Source organism: Prinia subflava, chromosome 2 (assembly GCF_021018805.1).
Source record: "Prinia subflava isolate CZ2003 ecotype Zambia chromosome 2, Cam_Psub_1.2, whole genome shotgun sequence".
In the NCBI taxonomy this organism is placed as follows: Eukaryota; Metazoa; Chordata; class Aves; order Passeriformes; family Cisticolidae; genus Prinia; species Prinia subflava.
Window position 1 is genome coordinate 90,262,053 of NC_086248.1, and position 24,422 is coordinate 90,286,474.

Below are 24,422 nucleotides of genomic sequence, written 5' to 3' on the forward strand. Positions count from 1 at the left end.
TTGAATAAATCCAAGCACATGAACCACTGGTGACCCTGCTGTCCTTCATTTTCTGCTCAGATGAGAAATATCAAGCTGTCGGATTTCACTGAGTCCTTGAAGAAGATCAAGCGCAGTTTGAGCCCGCAGACGCTGGAAGCGTACATCCGCTGGAATAAGGACTTTGGAGACACCACAGTGTGAGACACTACTTGAAATCAAACTGTGCTGCCTGGGGAGCAGTTGGTGCAGACCACTGGGAAGATGCCAGAGTTTACAGGACTTTACAGACATTTAAATATCTGCATTAAAACTTGAGATCAAGAGAAAACGATACAGTGTGAGATGTGTTCATCCAAGCCTCCTTGCCATTTAGTGAGGATTTACACACTGTAAGTAAGAGCACAACAGGACTTGAGATAAGACTCCAGCAATCTGATTCTGGTTTGAACATTAATATATGTATATTGTTTCTGCTACAAGGCTCCGATGATATTGATCATTGGAGGACCTTTCCCTATGTTGTGTGTGTGTTTTTTTGTTTTTAATTTTGCCATGACATTGATGAACAATGAACTTGGAACAATGATGTTCAATTGGAGGTTTGTAAACTTCAGTTCATTTTTTGACTTTTTTTATCCTTAATGTGCCAAATAAAACAATTTCCCTGTGCAGAGTGGAAGAACAGCATTGGGGAATTATGATAATTAAAATGTTAAAAGTAGCTGGTCTGTTATTATTTGTCTTTTTGTTTTGTTGTAATGTAACTGAATTGTTCACAGGACAGGTTTAAAGAAAACCTTTGCTAGCAGAACAGAAAAAACCCCAACTTTATAAAACCAATTCAAACTGCCTTTTAAAAGAAAAATTACTAAATAAAAGAATAGACTGAGATATTCATTTACTGGCAGTATTTTCTCTTAATGCATTTTGTAACGCTTTCATTGGTAGAATGTTAGCTTATGCTTACAGTGTACAAGTTGAAGCCCAGCTGATGTTTGAGAGAGTAAGTGATGATAATTGTTGAGTTTCAGAAATGATGTGTTTCTACTCTGTATTTTGGTCTGTTTATGATAATTGAAAGTAAAATTTCCATTGTGATAATTTTTTTAATCTCCACATGTAAGCATTAAAATATGAAGCTACATGTTTAATACATGGCACACATTAATGTTTTTATAGCTTTCATATGTTTCAGTTTATATATTAAAGTATGAAACACTCAACTGATCTGCTTTTTTAAAAAGAAACTGCATCTTTGTACAAATACTTGTTTTTATTATATAAATGACAAGCTATTAAAAAAACCAAACTCTTAAATTATAGCCTTTAAATACCATAATAAAGGAAAGCATTTTTGCCTTTACTTCTAAAGGCCCAACATCTTGTTTACAAATTCTACACAGATTAACACAGATGTTTGCAAGGCCAAACACTAGTTCCTTGTTAAAGAAGTTTTTGGGTTGTTGGGGTGGGGTGGTTTTTTTTGGTTTGGTTTTTTTTCCACACTTCTCCCAACTTAGTGATACTGCAAAAATGCATATTGGTTACTGTTGTTGTAATGAAAATGAATTGTAAATGTTGTTTGCTTTTAGTCTTAACAGAAAATTTGTTTTGTTTTTAATTTTCCATTTAACTTATATTTTGGAACTACTTACCTGAAAGTTGATTATAAATAATATATTATATGTATATATGAAAAAAACCCCCAACCTTAGCTGATAGATGCAGTTGTAGGTATAGTAATACTCTGAGAGGACTGTGCTCACTGTGTGGTATTGAGTACTAAATAGCAGAAACTGTCAAACCTTTGAGGTGCACATATGCAAAATGTTTGGGATTCTTTTTTTTTTTTTTCAACCAGAGATGCTTTTAACTGATCTTAAGATTAAAAGCAATCAAATAAGAGAAGATTGTGTTCCACTACTATGCCTTTTGAAGTAGTCTAACCAAACCACTTCTAGCCTTCTAAGGATAGAACTCTCTCAAATGTACATGCTATGTAAATGAAATGTGACTTCAGTTCCCCTGCTTCACTTTTCTGGAGAAATGCTAGAAGATTTCAGATTCTTAAATCTTATGTCGTGCTTTGCCTTAGTTCTGCCTTCAGTAGACCATCTCTTGTTGGAGATTCCTGGCTGACTTATCCATATTTGTAATATTTTTCATAGTGCTAAGCATGAATATTACTATTGTATTAGCATCTGCCAAATAGCTGCAGCTAAGAAAGGGCCTTGCTTTTATTCATGGAGCTTTGGTAAACATTTCCTTGAGATCCTTTGCAAATGAGAGCTTTGAAGATAATGCTTCTGGTTTTGAGTGTTCCTAAATGATTGCTATAAAACTCTTGGGTTTATCCACCTAATTTTGAGGAATATACTGGTTATTTATTTCAAATGCATACTCATTGGCATGGGGATAGGTACTGGAAATGTTGAGGTAGAAGTCCCCATCTCCTAAAGTAGCACCAGTGTGCAGCTCTAAGAGTCAGAATCAACAGCTGCTCTGTAAAAAGAAAAGCAACACCAGCCCTTTCACTAGTTTGTACAACCAGTTCAGGTTAGGAGAATCTGTGGGACTGGTACAGCTGCTTTTTGGTCTTCTATTATGCCTGATAGTTTTCTGGTTAGTACAGCCCTATAAATTAGTGCTGGAAAATAGTAAAAATAAGAAAATCTTGTTCTGCAATGTCAGTGTGCCCCACAGCTGCTGGATTCTTAGCCCATGGCCAGGCGCTATTTGGTTAATAAATCTCCTTTAAATGTCTTCTGCTATTTTCTGTATAGTATCTTTTAAGAAGAATTCTCTTCCACTTAAGGCATTATCTTGCATCCTACTCCTTGTTTTACACATACTAAGCCCCAGCTCATTGATACCATCTGTATTTTGGATTGACTGTGTATAAGAGCAGATTTGGGGGAAAAACAATCAAACAACAGAAAGACAACACCAGACCTTCCCCCGCAAAAGCCCCCCAAACAATCTCAAATTACCCACATTTCCTAGTCTATAGTACTTACATAGAACTTTACAGTTACATTTTCCATAAAATCAGGCTGTGTTCTAATACAGTGTCTTGAATCGGGATAAACAGGACAGCAGCTTGGGTGCTTTTAACCTTTGTGAAGACAGAGCTAATTCTATTAGCTCTCTGAAACATTTTCTTCCTTTCTTTTTCTTTTTTTTTCTCCCCCTCCCCCTCCCCCCCTTTATTTTTTCTGTGAATCTACCCAGTGCTAGTGAATGAGCAACTTGACCCACTTTTGACATGATTACTAAGCAGCTTGTCTGGCTGTCCGCAAGTGTGTTTTACTGACTTTCAAGTGTAACAGTTTTTGAAGGGAGAAAATAAAACTAACCCAACCCCCTTGTGTTTTTCTACCAACCTTCACCATACATCTTTTTGCTTTTATCAACCAGGTTCCTGCTCTTTATTAAGCAGGAGCCACATTTTTTTTTCTTTCAGCATACTGGAAGAACAGTATGTAGATTGCTCTTTCTCCTTAAAATGAGAATTTGTTGTCTGTCACGATGCTCCTTTTACTAATGTTGACTTTTCTGTGGACTACAGCAAACCTGTACAGGTTCTCTGCATATGCTGAGACAAAACCAACACAGAATAGTAAAGATAAGCCTTAAACTAGGATTTTTATGCACAAATAAGTTTTTCTGTCCTGTTAGTTTCTTAGACTTTACAGTGTTAGTGTATCATAAATAGGTCCCTGAGATGTCTTACTGACTCAAAGCCAGTCGCTAAAACAGTTCTGAAAATGGCCCTGCAACTTCCTGTAGGTAACAAATGTGATAATAACACTTGAAAATGAGTAAGAATGGGATCTCTAACCTGAGACAGTTGTCGCTGCACTAATTAGGGGCTATTGCTGGTTTTACTGTTCCGTTCTCTCAAATGTTTTTAAAATGACAGTTTTTATACATATAACTCAATTAACCTTACCTTCTGCTGTAGAATAAGTAGTATTTTTTCTATTCTAAACAAGTGGGGTCTAGCGCTGCTTGCCACTGCTGTCAGGTCCCACTTGTGAAATTTAAGTACTTTGTACTGGGAATGCTGAAGTCAAATATGCTGGCAAATAGAACTGAGACATCTGTTCTGCAACTGGAAAGCAGCGTTCTCCTTAGGGTTTCCTTAATCACCTATGGTGGGGCTTTGTGCCCTAGATTTTCACAGTGCTTTCCTACCCAAGGCCTGGATAATGCATGGTTGTTCCTAGAACGTGCTTCTCCAGCTTCTCCAGCGCTTTAGTGGTGCTTCTGCATGTGGCAGCTTTGGGAGGTGGCCAGTGCTACTGTACCTGACCAGATTTTCATTCATTTTCTGTGGTGGCCTCAAGCTTTTGTGATGCTTTAAGTTGCTGGGGTTTCCACCAGATATCAAAACTGGAATGAAGAGTAGCAAGCAGGTAGTGAATGCAAGTAGTTATCTCAGTCATTGTGCTAATTAGGGGCAGTTTTATTATTAGTTTCTCTTGAGCTGCTATTTAGTGTTGAAGAATGTTGTTTTACTGACCTATGTGAATTTTCATGCTTAGGATGATCTGCAGACATCCTAAGAGATGACCAACTGATCAGCTATTTTCTTTTAGAATTTCTTATTTAATTATAATTTTCAATATATTTTCTTTTAATTATGGTAATTATAATTCCACAGGATGAGGAAGTTAAGGTGTCACTTCCTGCAAATACAAAATCATCTTGTAAAATATGGGGAAATGTGTAATCTGTTTTTCCTGCTTCTTATGTAAATCATTAACTGTCTTAGAGTGAAAACTTCTTACCTTGTCAATAACTACCTCCTGAGTTCAGCAATAATTGGCAAGGTATACACTCCTCTGGTGAATTCAAGATACTGGCCCAACACTGTGGATTCTTCAGAGTCTGGTGTTGTGATTTGAAAATGCTTGACATTACTTCTGGAAACTAGGGTGATGAACCTTGTTTTGCTGTAAGACTTTCCTTGCCTTCATAAGATACACTTGCTAAAAAATCCTTTCTTCAGAGAAGTGGCTTTGAGGATAAGAGGTCAGCACTCTTTGTAGTTGGTTAATACACCAGGTGTAGTCGCAGAGGTGCCGGGTGTGGCCTCTCAGTTAAGCAGGGTTTGCTCCCAGCAGAAGTGGGGAAGAAAGTGCTTCAATAGTCGCACACCTGTCAAAGGGACTGGAAATACACAAACTGTTTTTGCCACGTGATTCCAATTTTTAGTCATGTGAAGGGCTAGTCAGTATTTTTCAGAAATCTGTATTAAAGAGATGAAAACCAAAGGTGGAGACAAAACACCATACCCCACCCCCATAAAATATATTGGACAACTCCAGTCTGGGATGGGATTAATATCTGTATTTTGTTGTTTAGAAGCACTTTTGTTTCATTGCTCTTTTAAGAATGTTTTCTGAAATGTTAAACACCATTTTACTAATAAGTAATGTAAAAAAGCATGACTAGCAGTCACATAGTTTTAGCTCACAATAAAATGTTTTGTTTGTCCTGTTATTACTGTTTTCTTGTCTGTTCATCAGATTAAATGTCCAAAATTAAAAGCCTTTTCATTAAACTTGAAGCCTATTAAATTGCTGCTGGTTAAAAAAAAATTTAAAAACATCAGGTATTGTATACCAGATGATGGAACAATAAATATGTAAATAAATCTGTTTCTAAAGAACATAACTCAAGTTCTTAAAACTAATGTAAACAGAAGTGCTACTTCCTAAATAAATGTGCTTAAACTGAAAGTCTGTGCTTATCCTAGTCTTGCTAGATCATGGTGAAACCCAGGAGGTTTCACATAACTAATTCTGGTGGTCATGGTAAAGTCCTGAAAAATTTGGAGCAAATTTGCTTGGCTTCAAAACAGCTTTTCTTTTGCTTGTGGGAGAGTGCTGCTGTTAATTCTGAGTTAACAATATAATTTCTTTACTTAGCCCCATTGCCTTACCATTTGTAATTCTTTGTCTTGAGGCTGCATCTGGACTGCTTACAGCTCCAGGGGTGTTCTATTATAGTTACATCCTGAAGATAAAATTAATCAAACTTTATTTTTTAAAGACTCATTTTAATATTACGTATCTGGCAACATTAGGAGTCTCTCAAAAAACAGCCACGACCACTGCCTTCCACACATCATCATGTCAATCACTGCTAAAACAAACCAACCAAATAAAAATCAGTACAGCAAAGAGGAAAAAAATCCCCTTTGGACTGAAGCATATGAGCTATTCCTGCTTCTGTCAAGGAATAATTCCTTAGGACAGAAAGATATCACTGGTGTCTATCCAAGGTATCTCTCTTTGGCTGAAATACCACTGCTTGGAGGTAGATTTTAAACCACTAAAATGATTTCTGTTGGTAATTTTATGTATAGGTTACAGACATTGAAATATTCTTGTAGAGGAGATAATAAGATAAATTGAAATTGGTGAAGAAAGAAGAACATGAAAAAATATATCCCACCATTTGCTATTTTGAAATCTAGAGAGATTTTGTTTTTGGCAGCATACCCTGGACTGAATTTTACCTTTGACTCATTAAATGGTTCCTATTCCAGCCAAGGTGGGGAGACAAGGCTGCATGCCTAGTGTTAGATCCTGGTACATCTCAGATGGAGATCTAGTTATTTCTGTATTCTAGTGCTCTAAATTTGCCAGAGAAAACTGAGAAAAAAGTAAGTTAAAACATGTGGGTGCTTGGGTTTTTTTGTTTTGTTTTGGGGTTTTTTGTTCATTTTCCCCCGCTTGTTTGGGTGGGTGGGGTTTGTTTGGGGTTTTTTGTTGTGTTTTTTTTCCCAATCACGCCACCTTTCTGGAAATTTCCAAATTGTGAACTTGTGAAATCCAGCCTGCTTCCTACAAGGGTTCATATCGCTCTGGAGAAGACAGTAATGCAACTTTCTATAAGTTATGTTTTATTCTGTGTATCATGATAAAACAGAAAATTCATGTTAGTTGTGAAGGCAGAAAAATACAATTTAACTAAAATCTATCTCTCAGCACTTGTGGGATTATTCCAGGTGCTATGTTGTAGCTATATTAAAAAAACCCACATGTTTTTCAGAATATTAGCCTACAAACAACCTGTTGGGCAAAGTGTGATGTTTTTATTGCATAGTTTTGAAAATTCCATTGTTTTGGCAAGTGTATACTGTAAGAACAATCTGTTCTTTCTAAGTCTGTAACTTCTGCTATTTTCAAATCTCATTTTAGCAATTTCTAAAAGGCCTCAAACTTGTAAGACATCCTTGAAGACTGTTAGTTTTGTTATATGCGGAATGCTAGTATCAGCTGTTCTATTGTAAAGTTTTTCTTCTGTGAAAACACTTCTCTAAGTGCAGAATAGTTTCTAATAACTAACTATTGGCCTCTTCTGGGAAGAAATACCCTGTGACATCAAATACATCAAAAAGCCCAATACTATGTCAGTAATTAAGTAACCAAACAACATTGTGGAGCAAATTATGCAGTGGTTCATCCGAGTTCTGATTTCCTCATTAAATTTGAATGGAGGCAGCAGCTGCAGTTTGGATTTCTTGCCCATCATCCAGATTCTGTAAATCTATTTTCTGCAAATAGTTTCCAAAACTTCTTCCATACACTGGGAAAAAGCTTCTTGATTACAGCCAAGAGCTTAGAATGAGGTCTAAGATATTAAACATATCTTATGGAGTACAATTACCTCATCAGTCTGATAGTTGTTCTTAATGAACGATACTGTGTCCTCTAGGGACCAGATACACTCAAAATCTGCAAAATAAAACTTATTTTCTTTTTTTCTTTTATCAATAATAAAATCACTCTACAAATGCACAGGAACAGGAGAGAATACACCTTAATTGTGAAGCCCACTTAACTGTGAAGCAGGTTAAAGACTGCTTGTTCCTGATTTAATTTGATGTACAGGCCTACCTCTCACCCAGTCAGGTAAGTATTTTGGTATGTTTTACAGAACGTTTTTAACCAGTTTAATTGAGGGTACTGGAGAAATGAAAAGACTCTTTTAAAGAACAAAGACTGAGGCAGTGTTACAGAAGGTTGTTTCAAGTTTCTTCCTAGGCACAATAATATGTCTTAATAAAATATCTCACTGCAATTTTTATTCCTCTCTTTGCCACTTACTTTGCAAATAATAATAACTAATAAATAAGCTGTTTTGTGAATAAATCTTTCAGGACATTCAATCCTATGCATGTGCTTTGTAACGCAACTTTTCTTACTAGCTGTCCGAACTTCCAAGGTGACTGGGATGCTTCCAATGTTCCTCACATTCACAGCAGCGGGAGCACTTCTAAGAACCTCAGCGCACAGCAACGTGGCTAGATTTTCAACATAATTCCTGTGCTTTGGAGAGCTGCTGTCCTTTGGGGGTTTTGCTGGGGAAAAGAAATGCCTCCTGCAGGCCGGTCCTGGGTGCCCTTACCGCCCAGCACGGCGGCAGGGCGAGGCTCCGGGGCACGGAGGGATGCTCGCACCGGGAAGCGAACCCATCCTTGCGGAATTGCTGTAGCGGAGTGTCGTGGTTAGATATTGGAATGAGGGGGTGCCCGGGAAGTGGTGGAGTCACCATCCCAGGCGGCGTTTAAAGGAAAGACTGGACCTGGCACTCAGTGCTATGGTCGAGTTGCCATGGTGGTGTTTGGTCACAGGCTGTACTGAGTCTGTGATGGTGACCACCCGTCGGAGCCCCTTCCTTGGACTCCCGCAGGCAGCGGGCACATAAGCGGTGAGGCGGCAGACGAGACCTTTGTGTCCAAGCTGGGCCGCGCCCTCAGCCTGCCGCCGGCCGGGGAGGAGCGAGGGAAGGGCGGGCAGTGCCGCACATCCCGCGGGACCGGGACGGGCCCGTTCCCGGCTCCCGGCTCCCGGCGGGCGCCGCTTCCGCCACGTGTCCCCCGGGCCCGCTGGTTGCCGCGGCGACGGGAACCTCTCCCGCCCCTTCCGGCCTCGCATGGCGCCGTCTCTTCCGCTGCGGGGAGTAATATGGTGAGTGGCCCCTGCTGAGGGCAAGGAGGGAAAGGGGAAGGAGAGCCGTGCGTGGAGCACGGGCTGAGGAGGCCGCTGGAAGTGCCCGCTCCCTGGCCGGGCCGGCGGCGCGCCCGGGCTGGCGCGGCCCATGGCGGGCCCGGGCGCCGCTGTCCGTGCGGCGCTTCCTCCTCGGGGCTCTCCGCCCGCCCCTCGAGCGGGCCCGCGGGCAGGGCCCGGCTGGGAGCCGGGGCTCTGGGGGCTCCTGTGCCGGAGCTGCCTCTCGGACGGGGCTGCCGGGCTGCGGTGCGAGCCTCCTTCAGCGGCACATCGCTCAGGGAGCCGGGACTCGCCGTAGGGCAAGCAGGCTATAGTGCACTTGTTCCCCGGTGTCGGGGCTCGCTGTCACTCTGTGGCTCGCTTCTCAAAGACTAAAACTCGTTCTTTGGGAACGACCGCCGCGTGTGCATATTCGTCTGGGCGGCGAGATGTTCCCTTTTCACGCTGAAGTGACATGGGTGTCGATCACAGGTGCTGTCACCTGTTGGAGCACAGTGCCGCCCGCTGCAGAAGCACGGCTTGTGGAGCTCCTCCAGCGCCTCGAGGGCTGAGGTGTGGGGCAGCCTGCCCAGCACCGAGCTCTCGGTGCACCCAGGGATGCTTTAATGCCAGGGTGCTACACGTGCTGAACTGCAGCTTGCAGCTGTGGCCTGCGGGAGTTTGCAGGGTGTCCCCTGTGGCACAGCATACAGAGGGCTGATGCACGGCGTCCTTTGCAAACAGGGAGGTGTGGCTGGGCAATGGACACAGGGCCAGCAGTGTGGGAAAGCTGCGGGTGCAAAGGCCAGGAGCAGGTGAAGGGTCCGGAGGGGAATCCGTGTGAGGAGTGGCTGAGGTCACTGGGTGTGTTCAGCCCGGAAAGAGACTGAGGGGAGACCTCACTGCAGCTACACCTTCCTCATGAGGGGGAGAGGAGGGGCAGGCACTGATCTCTTCTCTCTGGTGACAGTGACAGCACCTGAGGGAATGACCTGGAGTTGTGCCAGGGCAGGTTTAGGTTGGATATCAGAAAAGGTTCTTCATCCAGAGGGTGGCTGGGCACTGAACAGGCTCCCCAGGGAAGGGTCACAGCACCAGTCTGACAGAGATCAAGAAGTGCTTGGACAAGGCTCTGAGGCGCATGGTGTCACTCTTGGGGTGTCCTGTGCAGGGCCAGGAGCTGGGAGTCTCTTCCAACTCAAGATATTCTGTGACTCTTTGTGATTCTTTAACACAGCAGCTTTCATAAGCAGGGCATCCATTAGCATTTAGAAAATCTTTCCGAAGTGTTCTGGCATCCTGCATGTGTCTGTAGAGAATTAAAATAATCATGTAATGATTTGCTAGCAAAGAAAGGAGTAAGTGCCAATGTTTTGTGCCAGATGAGCTAAACCTGCTATCTGTAGTAGTGCTTAAAATTTAATTCATGGCACACTTGTATTTCTCAGATAATATGAAATGCAGCTGTGTTGACAAAATGTCTGAAAGCAAATTGAATTTATTTTGTTGAAGAGCCCATTAGGGTGTCCTTTTGTCTTCTGCTGGCAGCTAAGGTGTGATAGCTTCAAATCAAGCCTTATAGTATCTGGCCCCAAACTGCTGCAGATGACAGAACATCCATTACAAATCCACAAATTTCTATTGCAAATCAGAAGGGCTTTTCACATGGAAAGCTTACTTCTTTGTGGGGAGAGCAGAGCGGAGGACAACCAAGTAGAAGTTTGGACACTCTCAGGAGAGGGAGACGAGTGTCACGGCAGATGAATTTCTTTGGTAGTCTGCTCTCTGTCACGCTTGCAGGAGAGCCATGTAGCACCCTTTGGGTTAAGCCAGAGCCAAGACTGGTGGTATGTCTCATTTTATTACTGGTCTTGTGTCCTCATCACCAGCATTGTATTTACTTCTGTGGTAGGCTTTCCTTTATAGAGCTATAAACAATATTTTCCTGTTTAATAAAGCCATTGCCTTTGGGTGAGAAGTGTGTTTTGATGAAGAAAAATGTTTGTGTTCTCAGACTGTCTTGTAGTAATTTCATCTAATAAAAGTTCAAACCCACTCTTTAAATGATACTTCAGTGTCTTTTCAAGTAAATCTGAGTTCTGGATTATGTCTAAATGAAGCTTGGTTCTAAGTCATTTGTCATTTTCTAATATAATAACCATGTGAAATGGTTAGCAAAATATTGTTGAATTTGAAGTTTGTAATATTTTTGGTTAACAAAAAATTCACCTGAGTCTTTGATATAATTGTGAAAATAGCTCATAAATGAGGATTTTCTTTTTGCTAATTTAAATTATGGTTTAAGTGAAGTTTTAAATTAAACTTTTTTTTTTTAAGGGGACAATACACTTGTTCCGCAAATCACAGAGATCGCTGGTTGGAAAGTTAACACATGAATTTAGGTTGGTTGCAGCAGACAGAAGGGTGAGTATTGCTTAAAAAGAATCATAATTATAATAAAAATACATTCGCTGTAGTAAGTTAAAATACACTATTAACTTAAGTAGATTAAAAAATATTTTCTTTGAATTTTTCTAGCTGTGCTTAAAAAAGTCTTTGAAGCTGTATTGCTTCTGTGCATTGTCCCTGTGAATTAGTGTTCTCTGGAGTTATCCTTCTGTCTGATGGGTTCAGTAGGACTGGAAACTGGATGTGTTCAGATACTTTTGGGACCAAAGTTTCAGCACAAAAAAAAGGAACCCATAATATAAAGTTGTAGAAGTTGGTCTTCAGAAGTCACATGCTGTATGCTGTAATAAAATGTAAATATTATAGATGGGTGGGGGTTTTTTTTAGACCAAAAATGTATTTAAAGCATGGTGACATTCATAAATGAGTTTTAAAATAATCTGTAAAGTTTAAAATTGAGTAAGGGCTTGCTGTTCTGAAATGAGTGGTGAATTTTTGGGAGGGAGGGAGAAGCCAGTTCTGTTTTTGCATGACCAAGTACTGCAATATTGTTTTTTAAGACCAGATACATATATTTCTGTCTTGTAAATTTTGGAAGGTGTAAAATACATATTTATTCTCATCAACAGTCCTGGAAGATTTTACTGTTTGGTGCTATAAATTTAATATGTATTGGCTTCCTGCTCATGTGGTGCAGTTCTACAAACAGCATAGGTAGGTGGCTCTTGTGTACTGAAACTACAACAAACTACCTTGTGTTTCTTAGCTTGTCAAGTTCCAGCTGACTGAAAAAGCCAGATCCAAGACAATAGAGCTGGGGGTTTGCACAGCCAGGTTCAGAAAGTGCTTCCTTTTGATCTGCCACCCTCAGCTTAAAAGCATTTTTCACAGACAAGTCTGGATGGGTGAAAGTCCTTCAAAGTTTGCACAGATTTTTAGTCCTGCTGGTCATTTGCTTCCTGCAGTAGCTCCATCTTTAAGGCTGAAAACCAATAGACTTTTGAGTTACTGCTCCTCAAACCTGTTGCTTGCATAAGGAGCACCAGTGACATGCAGAGACCCTCAGCTGCAGTCGAATGAGGATGTTTGTAGCGTGGAAAGGCTCAAGAGTTCTTCACTTCCAGGGAATGCCCAGCAGTAGCCAAAACATGGGAGTGTTTCCAACGCCTTGTAGCTGCCATTGCAAAGCACAGCACTGTGAGGGCTGCCGTGGGGAAGTGAGCTCCAGATCAGCCAGAGCCAATGCAGTTCTGTGCCTTCTGCTTTTGGATAGGGGCTTCTATGTGCTTCCCATGTCTATACTGAGAATAGAATGCTTTTGTGGTTTTTAATTTTTGATGCAGGATTTCTTACAGTTTCAGGATAGGTTAGAGATGCAAAACAAGTAAAACATTCAGTTCACCCTACTTTTCACTGCAGTAATGCACATAAGAGATCTCTTACTTTGGTAAGTGATGTGTTTCTGGAAGAGCTCCTGACTTCCCAGTACTTAAATTCCTAGTCACAACTTAGTCACAAATGGGGTACCTTTTGTATCTGGGCTTTATTACATGCTTTAGTTGAATTAGGATGGCATAATCAACCTGCTTATGACATTAAATATGTTGATGTCTTTAGAATAACAGAAACTTGTTCTATCAGCAGAGGCAGTTTATATAGGTAGACGATTGAAAAGAGCTGCACAAAAGGGACTTGGAATACAAGTGATTTTTGCATTGAAAAATTAAGTTTTAATATTTACTTCTCTTTACAGCTTTAACTGCTTACACATATTTGACAATCTTTGACCTTTTCAGGTGAGTTTTTTTTCCCATTTTGTCTTACTGTTCATTTTGTCTGTATATTTCTGTACATTTAAAATTTACTTACAGATTCAAAGATGTGTAACTTAGTGATAAGTATAGAAACAGTAACTGGTTTAAATATAGCTGAAATGAGTATAAAATTGCATACAATAAATAGATTGTAAAACCCACCATAGCTAAATGGAGAATGACTGGTAGCTCATCAGTTCAGTTATGGATTTCTCTGTGCAGATGTGTGACAGCATAAAACAACATAGCACAAAACTCTTGTCTGGTTGTTCTCTCAGAACATTTTCCTAATGCCATAACAGTCACTGATTGTGAAGTAACCCTCAATTTTAACATCAGGAAACCAGAAGCATGTAATTCTATTTCAAAAATATTTTGCAAGCTGGATACAAAGCACTCTGGTCGTTAGGTATTTTCAGTATTTTTGTTGTTTTCTAACAAAATTATATTAAAACAACTTTTAGTATGGATAGTTCAGAACACTTTTGGTAATATTGATTATATTAAGACATGAAATATATTCAGTTCCTACCCAAGATACACAATGGTAGCAGTGGTAGGGAAATAAAATGTATATGTTTTTAAAATATTAGCCTACATAATCTTCCTTGCTGTCTCACTATCTTATAAAATGTGGATCAGCTTTCTGAGTCATACGTATGTCCAGTACATACTATAACTTATCTGACTTACTGTAAAACATTAAAAAATAACATCAGCAAACATACAGAAACAAAAATTACTTGTTGGGATAGGCACAAAAAAATTGATCTGTGACTGCATTAGAATTAAGATTTAACTTTAATGAGTCTTGTATTTGTCTTAGAATTTTGTATCTACTGAATTTTTGTCATCTTGACTCAAGACACCTTTTTCACCTTGGGGAAACTGGGAAAAGTCTTGATATTGTACTTCCCACGGAATTTTTTTTTCCTTTAGTTTTAGAAGAAGGTAGAACACCCCTGGCAGTCCTGTCTTAGGTTAATTAAAGGTTGGACTAGAAGGTTATTCTAACTCACAGGAATTTCTTTCAAGAGTTTTGATTTGCTGTAAGGGAGAGCAATGCTCAGTAATTCTGCTGCAAAAATCACTTTCTGCTTCTTTTTTCTTTGTCATTTTCCTGGTTGTATATATTAGTCTTACTGAGATTATGAATTTAAGGTTTTGTATATGAACAGCATTACTTCCTGTGCTTTTACTTTTATTCTACACAGCTGAGAATCAAGTTGTGAGGATGTGATTGTTCATCAGTTGTAGGGACGAGTCCTTGATCCAGTCTGATTTAACATTGTTATGAATTTCAAAAGGACTGCATGAAAGCACAGATGGCACTGAATTCATGTGGATTCCAATTGAAAAAAATGTTCAATAGAGGAAAAATAGGCAAAGGAAACTGTACTCATCCTTGAAACATTCTGTCTACTACCATGGAGGTTCCAAGATAATTTGCCTTCTAGATGTTCAGTATGAGAGAACAATTTGGACAGAAGATGGCAAGAAAGACCTGTGGCTGTCAGTGAATGTCCAGTTAGATTAGAGCTTGTGTGAATGTGGCCAAAGAAAGTTAATCTGTTTTGGCCGTATACACAGAGAAACTGCACTGTGAAAAAGAAAAGCAGTACTTGGTGTGGCCTGAGACTTATTCTAGAGTACTAAATCTAATTCATGGTTTATCTCAAAAAGAAGGCTTCCATGGAGAGATTTCTCTGCTTTTTCTTTCGCTCTTCTGTCTTGCTTATCAGTTTCCTTCTCATTCAAACAGCCTTTCTCAGGCATTTCTAGGCAAGTTCAGAAGGCACATGAGGAGCATTTAGAACATCACTGTGACAGTGATTGAGTTCAGCAAGATGTGGCTGTATTTGTTTGTTGAGTTCTGGTGGCTCAAGTGTGTATTTGTGGATTACACAGTTTGTAAAGGCTGCTGTTCCTTATCACAGTCTATTTCTCCCCATTTTTTCAGTTTGGTAACGTGTCTAATAAGCTACTGGGTAATGATGAAGAAACCCAGCCCAGTCTATTCATTTGGGTAAGTACAATAACAAGGTGTAGTGTTTGATAATAGACATTTCATTGTTGCTTGCTGTCATTGCCTGGATTCCCAGACAGCTTTCAGTAATACTCTGTATGTGAAAGAGCCTAAAAATGAGGGGGGGCAAGACTTATTGTAAAGTAAATTACAGAATAGGGGACAGACAGGAAGGAGAATTAAGAAATGCTTAATTTTAAGGTGTGTCTGATGAGTGGAGTGTTGAAGGAACCTGAAAATAATGCCCATTCCATAAAACAGTTTCTTCCCATCTGTCTGCTATTGAATGAATTGGAAACCAGGTGTATCCTGGTAATTCTTGCACAGAAATGATTCTATTGGATGCATTGTTCAATGTTCAGTGTTTCTAAACTTAATTCTCAAATTTCAGGTTTGAAAGGTTTGAAGTTCTAGCTGTATTTGCTTCTACAGTTCTGGCACAGCTTGGTGCTCTTTTTATACTGAAAGAAAGGTAGGGTTATGTACTGTTTTCTTTAATTTTTTTAACATATGAAGATATAGCCCAGATCAACTAAAAGTACATGCATTCTATGAGTGCTGTATGTAGAGAGATACTTTAGAAAAAACTTAAAAGATTTTAAAAAATATATTGCTAAACCTTACTGCTTGCTTACATTTATTACATTACACGTAGGCTTTAGATGTAAAAATGGGAATTGATAAATGTACTTAAAAAGCTCTCTAGGGAAAGATTTAATGGTTTTAAGAATGCTTTTTTCAAATGGTTGCATAATTAATGCATTTCCTTATGTATCTTAACTTTAAGTTCATTAAAAAATAAAACTTTTTTGTTTTTACTTCTGTTACTTTTTGAAGTCAAAGCAGCTTCATAATATATCAAGGATTTGAATGTTTAAAGCATCAACTTCTTCACTCCCTCAGAGTTTGCTCAAGTATTAATTTGCCATGCCATCTATGCTTGGAAGTGTTTGTATTTCAGGAGGTTAGCCTAAAACATTGTTTTAGTTTTTAAAGATGAAGAAGCTTTTGCTAACATCTGGAATTTTAAACTGCAGCAGTGTACCTTCCCTTTTTCTGTTCAAGTGCTGTATTTTCTGTGTAAAGGGCTGTATTAACAACTTAGCAACTTTATGCTGTAAGGTCAGTGTGTTGAACTGACAGTCCACTGGAATGAATCACCCTCTATCAAAACCTCCACATTTTCCAACATCAATTTTAGGAAATTGTACCTTAGCAGGTTTTTCTGTTACAGCTGAAGCTCATTTGTTAACTCACTGGTGGGTGAAAAAAAGATCTATATCTCTACCACAGTACCCAATGTCTACTTTATTTGACCTTGCTTAGTGTGAGGCTGTAAGTCAGGAATTTCAGACTTACTTTGTTGTGGTCACCAAGACTGGTGTGGTGCCAGTGGCAATATTTTTTTGCATGTTCATTTACAAGCATATTTTTATCATGTAGGCAGCATTCATGGTAGCTAGCACGTACGTGGCACAGTTTGGAAATATTTGGGAAATCTAAATCACATCTGCTTTGATTCAGTGTTAAATGCTTTCATTGCTTTAAAAAGTTGCTGTGTTTATTTAAGGAATCCATTTTTTACAGTACTGCATCTATCAGGTTTCGTTTATGAATGGCAGCTAATGCTACAGAGCTGTAAAAACATACTTCAGGTATCGAGGCTTTACTGTATGAATATAACTCAAATTTTCAATTATTCTTGTAGTGTGGAGCGGTTTCTGGAACAGCCTGAGATACACACGTAAGAAATTATTTTGACATGTAACATATTGTCCTTTTATGTTTCTAATTCTTACCTAGCACATATTAGTTACACAAATACTTTCAGTACCAAATTGCTTTTAGTGCCTTGGCATTTGTTTCAAACCATGTGCAAGCTATACTGCAAACCATTCTTTTCAAGGTACAATTGAAATTTCATGCTCATTTCTCTGAATTAGTGATCTAACTATATATTGCTGCTTTTCCTAGTTCCATTCCCTTTGTTTCTTGTGGCCTCTTGGAAGGCCTGGTGTGTGAGGGGGAAGGATGCTGTGGTCAACAGGAAGCTGAAAGTTTTGCAAAGAGAGTTCAGACTATAAAGAACACAGGGAGAGGAAAAGAAGGTGTTATGGGGCACAGGAATGGGACATGGGATGTATGTTGAAGTAGTTCTAGAAGGCTGGGGGTATAGGGCATAATTCCTTAGAAAGCTAAGCTTCTTAGCTGTGCTGCTGAGGGGACAGTGTGTTTGTACCTTCAAAGGGCAAATTTATGTGTGTGCATATATGCAGTTAGTTAAGAGCTGTTGCTCAACGTTCTGAGCATTACGTGATAACAATAATGTGTGAAGTTCAGTGATCTCCTGTAACCCTTACAACAATAATACACTGCTGGTTATTAAGTATTACACTAGTTTATCCTACCTGTTTTCAGTGTCAGTGAAGGAAACCAAGCAAAGTATTTTGAGACTGTTATTGGTAGTTACAGCTTGACAACAAGCTCTGTGATGACAGGAAATCAAGTCACCTTTTTTCCTCTCCCTAGGGGACGACTGCTGGTTGGTACTTTCGTGGCTCTCTTTTTCAACTTATTTACAATGCTTTCCATTAAGAATAAGCCTTTTGCTTATGTCTCTGAAGGTATGTGATAAATTAGACTGTGACAAGAATTGAGAAAAAAATGTTAAGGTTCCTATTTTTATCAACGTATAACTTGTCTGTAACTTTCTTCACTAGTGGGTGTATATTGCCATTACCTCTGTTAATATAACTTTGTGCAGTAGAATTGCCATCTGATTTTCAACTCCAACTTTCTTATAAATTCTGAGTAGTATGAGGTCATTAATGTGATAACCCAAGTATTACTTTAATGCTGCAATATCCTTTATTTTCAATCTTTTGAATTCAACCAGTGAAGGTCATGTGACCAGTACTAGAACTTTCAACACATTTTATGAATGTATTAATGGATTAAAAATAAGTTAATGCAGTTGATCTTTTTAAAAGCTCTTTTACCTTTTTCATTATGAAGTAGGTTTGCAGTCATTCCTGCAATTGTAAATTGTCCTGTTATAACTGTCCTGTAAATTGTCCATAGTTATAAATATCTATTATACACTATATTATATAAAAGATAATGGTTATAACTTGCAATTATATTTGTATTTAATCAGTTCACATTATTATAAGAGATGGATGTTGTACTTGCTTCCTGAAAATGACAGACTTGGGGCTTTTTTCAAGTGCCAGGGTATCTATTGAGATATTTGAGTGTATTTATTAGATTCTTCTCTTAAAATAAAACTAACGTGTACTTTAAAATGTGGTAACTTTAAAATGGTTCTTAAAATTATGGTAACTGTATTACCTTCTTTCTTTTGCAGCTGCCAGCACAAGTTGGCTTCAGGAACATGTTGCAGATCTTAGCAGAAGGTGAAGCTTTATATTGTTTTTGAAAATCACTAGCTTTTGATTCTTTGTTGATTGTTCATTTTGTGTGTATAGTAACAGTTTGGGGGGGTATTGAGGCATAAACTTGTATTAGAGCTTTTAAAATAGCTTTACCTACTGTAGGTCTCATGTGTGGACTCTGGAGCAAACATTGTCTCCTGTATTTCCCAGATGCATCAATCTAACAGAAATACATATTTCTGGGTATCTTTTCTGTTGAATATATGTGTTCAGTACATTGTATGTAATTCTCTTTGGATGAGAATTGGAAAACTAGCATTATCCTGTACATACTTGAACTGCATTTCACAACATGCATTACCAGGTGCTATATTTTGTAATAATTTATGTTTGTTTAATTTATTGGCTTTGTGGATTGGACAAATGATTCAGATGGTTGAGTTTAAAAGTGATATATGAAACAGGTTACTCACTGAACCATAGCTGTGGAAACCCTTCACCTGTCCAGCAGGAAACTGGAAACTCTGTGTCTTCCAGGGATAGAAGCAATGTTGCTCATTCATCTTCTCTGTTAACTGTCTTGCTTGTATTGGATATCTGAATGCAAGATAACATTGTTTGCAAATAGTTTTGTCAGATGTCAGGGAAGTTTATTTTAATCCATACATGTTCTTCCAACTATCTGTCAGTATCAAAAGAAAAATGTTAAACCAAGTTGTAAAACATGTTAAGAAAGCTTCAAAAACCATCTGTTTCTGCATCTTGTGATCTTTTTTTCCAGTTAAGGAAAGTAGAGAATGCTGATTTGATAACAGAAGAATTGATTTTTTATGGGTGTAAGATGTTACATCATCAGAACCAAAATCTGTGAAATATTTTTGGAAGACTAATAAGTTTTACTGTTAAAAAAAAAAGTGGATACCAAACACAGACAGTGGCACAGCTTTCCTCTTATCAGTGCAGAAACAGTTTTGAGGGGAAGGACACTCATGGATAACTTGAAGGGGTCCCAGATCAAGAGTAATATAATTTCTACTGGGTTTTGAAATAACTTGTATACTGTTAAGCCAGTATGGAAAAAAATTAATTAATGTGTATACAGCTATTTCAGATGTGTTATGTGAAGCAGGGTTGATTAAAAAATATCTGCACCTCTATATAATTATGGTGATTAAAATTCTTACAGAAGCAGGCCAGCACATGATGTCTAAACATAAGTTGGCTTTAACCGTAGCAACAAAACACATTTCATGTTGTCTTTGCCTTGAAATTTTCTAGGCCATGACATGCACTTATATTCACTGGGAAGCACAGAAACTCCTTTCTCTCTTCATACTCCCACTGACAGGAAATAGCTATAAAGAAATAATTCTCCCAGCATTCCCTCATGCCTTTTTTGGTCTCTTCCTATTCAACTAGCTGGTCTTCTTCCTCTTTTCAGACTCCAGGAATTAGTTAGCTTTGGCTTTAGGACACTTCTGCACATCACGGTGGCAGGTGGATTGAACTGGTGATACAAAAAATCTCTTGCTATGTACATCTGTGTAATACCAGTATTGAACCCATGGAGTATTTGTGTTGCAGACAGCTGGTGCACTGTATCATAGAGCTGTGTTCCCAGAAAAAACATTTGATTAATTTTTGCTGACAGTTTTTGCTTTGAACAGAATTAGTGGGGCCTTTACAGAACTCATCATATGCTATGACAGCAAGGTGTGTTGGAAGTCAAATGCTAAGTAATGGGAATAATTTTGGAATTTCAAAGTAGTGATGAAGGGCTGGCTGACAACTGCTTTTTCTGTTTTGTTGCAGTATTTGTGGAATCATCCCAGGACTGAGTAGCATCTTTCTGCCACGGATGAACCCTTTTGTCTTGATTGATATTGCTGGAGCACTGGCTCTTTGCATTACATATATGCTCATTGAAATCAAGTATGTGCAGTTGTTTTAGAACAGTAGCTCTTTTTGTATCCAGTCTCTGGGGAAAAAACATTTTTTACATGAAAGGAATGATCTAATCTAAAGCTGCGTTTTGTATGAATGGCATAGCAACTCTGTGAATCTGTCTATTGTCCAAGATGAATGAGAGTTCAAATGAGATTGCTATGTGTAAAATTCTCTGAGTGTATATAATTTAAAAGAATGAAAAAAGAATCATAAGTTAGTTGTTCTGCCTCTCAAAAATGTAAATCACTAGTGTTTCTTTAAAATTGCTCTTTCTCCCTAGCAATTATTTTGCTGTGGACACAGCCTCTGCTATAGCAATTGCTTTGATGACATTTGGTACCATGTATCCCATGAGTGTCTACAGTGGGAAAGTACTACTCCAGGTAAGGCAGCCTCACAGAAACCCAGAATTTGTGGTTTTGGTTTTGTTAAATGGCATCATTAAGAAAAAAAAACACCCTTGAAATTTGTTTTAAGCTTGCAAATAGGAATTTGTGATGTTCTACAAGAATGTTAACAGTTGTGCACATAAGCATCACAAATTCTTAAGAACTTACTGAAAATGCCATTGGTCTCTTGTGTTAGTAGACTAGACTTAAAGGTTCTTTTATATCAACAGGGCCAGTTAATCTTTGTTATAACTTGTATTTTCTTTTCTTCTTCATTTTAAAGACGACCCCACCTCATGTGATTGGCCAGTTAGATAAACTCCTTAGAGAGGTAAGTCAGTGTATAATACATAGCACAGTGTGTACAGCTAATAAGCATTCAGGAATGGGAAGAATTTTTCTGACTACTCCAAGAAGTTTGCTAAAATTATTTTTTAAATTTTTTTTAGCTGCATGTAGAAAATATGAACCTTGCTTTCCAAAGTGAATAGTGTCATCTAGGTATCTGGAGCAAATCTGTTTAGGTAGTGCAGTCTTATTTTTTTAAATTTCAGCTATTATTGAAGTGGTTTACAAATGTGAGTTGGAGGAGGAGGAGAAGTACAGGCAGCTGTTGAATTACAGCATAGCAAGTTGAGAACATACTGCAATTTGGCAGCAAGAGTTATTTGAAATACATTTCCTAAAACTTTTTTGATGAATTTGGATGTTTAAGGGTAGCAAAAGTGCATTAGATAAGCATTAGTGATGTTAACAGACATCATCTGTGTATGGAGCTTTTATTTCACTACTGAAAATTATTTGTTATTCAGTTATGTATAAAAGTACGTTTCCAAGGGGATTTGAAACTTCTAATTTATTTTCATATTTGTGGATGTTTGTGTAAAATTAGGTTTCAACTTTGGATGGTGTGTTGGAAGTTCGAAATGAACATTTCTGGACATTAGGTTTTGGCACTTTGGTAAGTTATGTCTCTATTATCTTTCTAGCCTTTGAAAAAAAGTCAGATACTTCTTCATTTTTTCAATTTACATAAAATAAGATATTTCTTTTGAAATAATAACTATCAAAATGTGATGCAGTCAGTACTACACAGTCCTGGTGTTTATTGCAAAAATTCTCTTCCCCTGTCCTTTACATTTTTTTAAAACTTTGTTGTTGGTTAATGTTATTAATGTATAGTGCAGTTGTGGTTTAAAGCATACATTTTTGTAACTGTAGAATTTCTTTTGTATTTTGGAGTGAAGAAAATGACAAACAGTAGAAAAAATGTTTTTCAAAATAGTGTGTTAGTGTAAATTGGCTAGGAAGAGAGAAATAACTGTAACCCTTCAAGCACTGATGGTCTCCAGTAGACAGCAGAATCATGCTTTCAGCATTTCTAGGGGAGAAGGCAGAACAAAATAACTACAGTTGTGTACCAATAATTCTGTAAGCTGGAAGAAAGGAAGGGGTAATTTTTGTGATAGAGAATAATCTCACAGAACTTGGTTATTCCTAAATTGATGCAGGTATTTTGTGACAGCTGGAAAATTAAGGCTCTTAAAATATTTCTTCACTGATTTCTTCCAGTATGCTACCCTTCTTAAAACAATAAAAAAGGCAGCAGTTCGCTCTTTCTGATGTAAAAATAGCTTTCAGTTTACTGTTCTGCCACTTATGTGAAAATTTGTACTTTGTCCTTTTGAGCCATTTTTCTCCCCCAGTTGTTGCATTTCTTGCCAACACGTGTTATGTTGTACAGTTTGGTTCTAAGACTCACTTTTCCTGAATGCTGATCTTGATATGTCATAAGAGAGCAACATATTAGGAAAGATCATATTGTATCCTGTAATAAAGTGCTTAATGTAGTCAGTAGTTTCCACTGCAAAAGCCTTTGTGTAATTCTCTGCAGGATAATTTACCTCCTCTTGAATGCCCATGGGGAATCTTTATTGGAGTAACAATCAACAGCCAACTTGTTTTTATCCCTTCCTAGGCTGGATCAGTCCATGTCCGAATCCGGAGAGATGCAAACGAGCAAATGGTCCTTGCCCATGTCACTAACAGATTGTACACGTTGGTCTCTACCTTGACTGTTCAGATTTTCAAAGATGACTGGATCAGACCTACCTTATCATCTGTGCCTATTGCAAACAATATTCTGAACCTTTCGGATCATCACGTTATCCCAATGCCGTCTTTGAAAGCTGCTGACAGTGTGAACCCTGTTACCTCCACTCCAGCTAAGCCCAGCAGCCCACCACCAGAATTCTCTTTTAACACCCCAGGCAAAAATGTGAGTCCAGTCATCCTTTTAAACACTCAGACAAAGCCCTATGGATTGGGCTTTAATCATGGATCTGCACCCTACGGCAGTGTACTCACTCAAGGACTTGGAATACCGGCAATGGGAGCAGCTCAAGGATTCAGAACTGGTTTTGCAAATGTCCCAAGCAGATATGGAACAAACACTCGTGGTCAGCCCCGACCGTAATAAACACCATTATTTATTATACTTAAGGGTACTGACTTAATTCTTTTATTACCCAATTTTTATGAACATTTGGAATGTCAGATCATTCTGAATGGTTGGGAACAAGTGCATTGTTCACATTCATGAAGTGGTGAAATAGCAGTTTCTTCCTTCGCACAGTAGCCTGTGTAATACCACAGATATTTTGCAGACTTACAATACTTTACAAGTAGTTTTTATAGGGTGTCTGTTTCTACTCATCTTTTTTATTCACTTTTCTTCATTTATCCAAGAATGTACTGAGATGCAGCACAACTCCAGAAGAGAATAAAATTGTGACCAGGTAGCATTTTTTTTTTCCTAATGAGAATTACTGGATGCTGAATAGATGAGAGAATAGGAAATGGCAGAAATACAAGTCCCAATTTTCAGACATGTTTGATTGCTGTATTAAGCCATGTTTGGGCCAATCACAAGTAGTTTTTGGTTGCAAAAATCCATTAATATTCATGTTGTGGCCATTGTGAAGACAGTCTGGCATTTCAGATTGTAACTGATTTTGTGAGACGGTGTTTTTACATTTTTAGTGATGCTTTTATAGAAATTCAGATGGTTCAGCAACCATTTTCTAGTTGTAAGCATTCCATACTCATCTCTGATATTTTTTACTTTTTGGTTTAACTGCAAAATTATTTAGCAATATACTGGGAAATAAAATACTTAAAACTTAAGATTTTACAAGCACCTCTTTTTTACAATTAACCCTATTTAGGATACAGAACAAATGACTATTGTTTCTGAAGCCAGTATTTAATTTTTGACTATGGAGACTATTCTGTGATTTGATTGTGACTTTGTATTTTCCTCTTTGTATTCTTTTTTTGTAGTTCCAGGGGGAAAAGTTATTTATATTCCTGGTTTATATCCAGAGTACAGGTCAGTGATCACTGAGAGTTTGTAGTGACGGCGAGTGTGCTTTGAAGCACACATGGAACGAGAC

At 38.3% G+C, this 24,422-nt stretch overlaps 3 protein-coding genes across 6 annotated transcripts in view; 2 read left to right on the plus strand and 1 right to left on the minus strand.

The window, feature by feature from the left end:
* The window catches only part of SPAST (spastin), a 38,615-nt gene extending 33,125 nt beyond the window's left edge, over positions 1–5,490 (plus strand). For all 4 annotated transcript variants that reach the window (XM_063390983.1, XM_063390985.1, XM_063390984.1 and 1 more), the window contains one exon: positions 61–5,490. In XM_063390983.1, the coding sequence (XP_063247053.1) occupies positions 61–183 (123 nt within the window). In that variant the 3' untranslated portion in view covers positions 184–5,490. The remainder of the gene's footprint in view (positions 1–60) is intronic.
* The window catches only part of DPY30 (dpy-30 histone methyltransferase complex regulatory subunit), a 128,734-nt gene that overhangs the window by 42,899 nt on the left and 61,413 nt on the right, over positions 1–24,422 (minus strand). The gene's annotated exons all lie outside the window — the stretch shown is intronic.
* Positions 8,417–23,464, plus strand: SLC30A6 (solute carrier family 30 member 6). Its single transcript, XM_063390987.1, has 14 exons — positions 8,417–8,969; positions 11,325–11,411; positions 12,026–12,110; positions 13,150–13,192; positions 15,171–15,236; positions 15,628–15,708; positions 16,945–16,980; positions 17,766–17,860; positions 18,604–18,652; positions 20,444–20,563; positions 20,859–20,961; positions 21,251–21,298; positions 21,860–21,928; positions 22,946–23,464. The coding sequence occupies exons 1-14, from the start codon at positions 8,967–8,969 to the stop codon at positions 23,441–23,443; spliced, it is 1,383 nt and encodes a 460-aa protein (XP_063247057.1). The 5' UTR covers positions 8,417–8,966; the 3' UTR covers positions 23,444–23,464.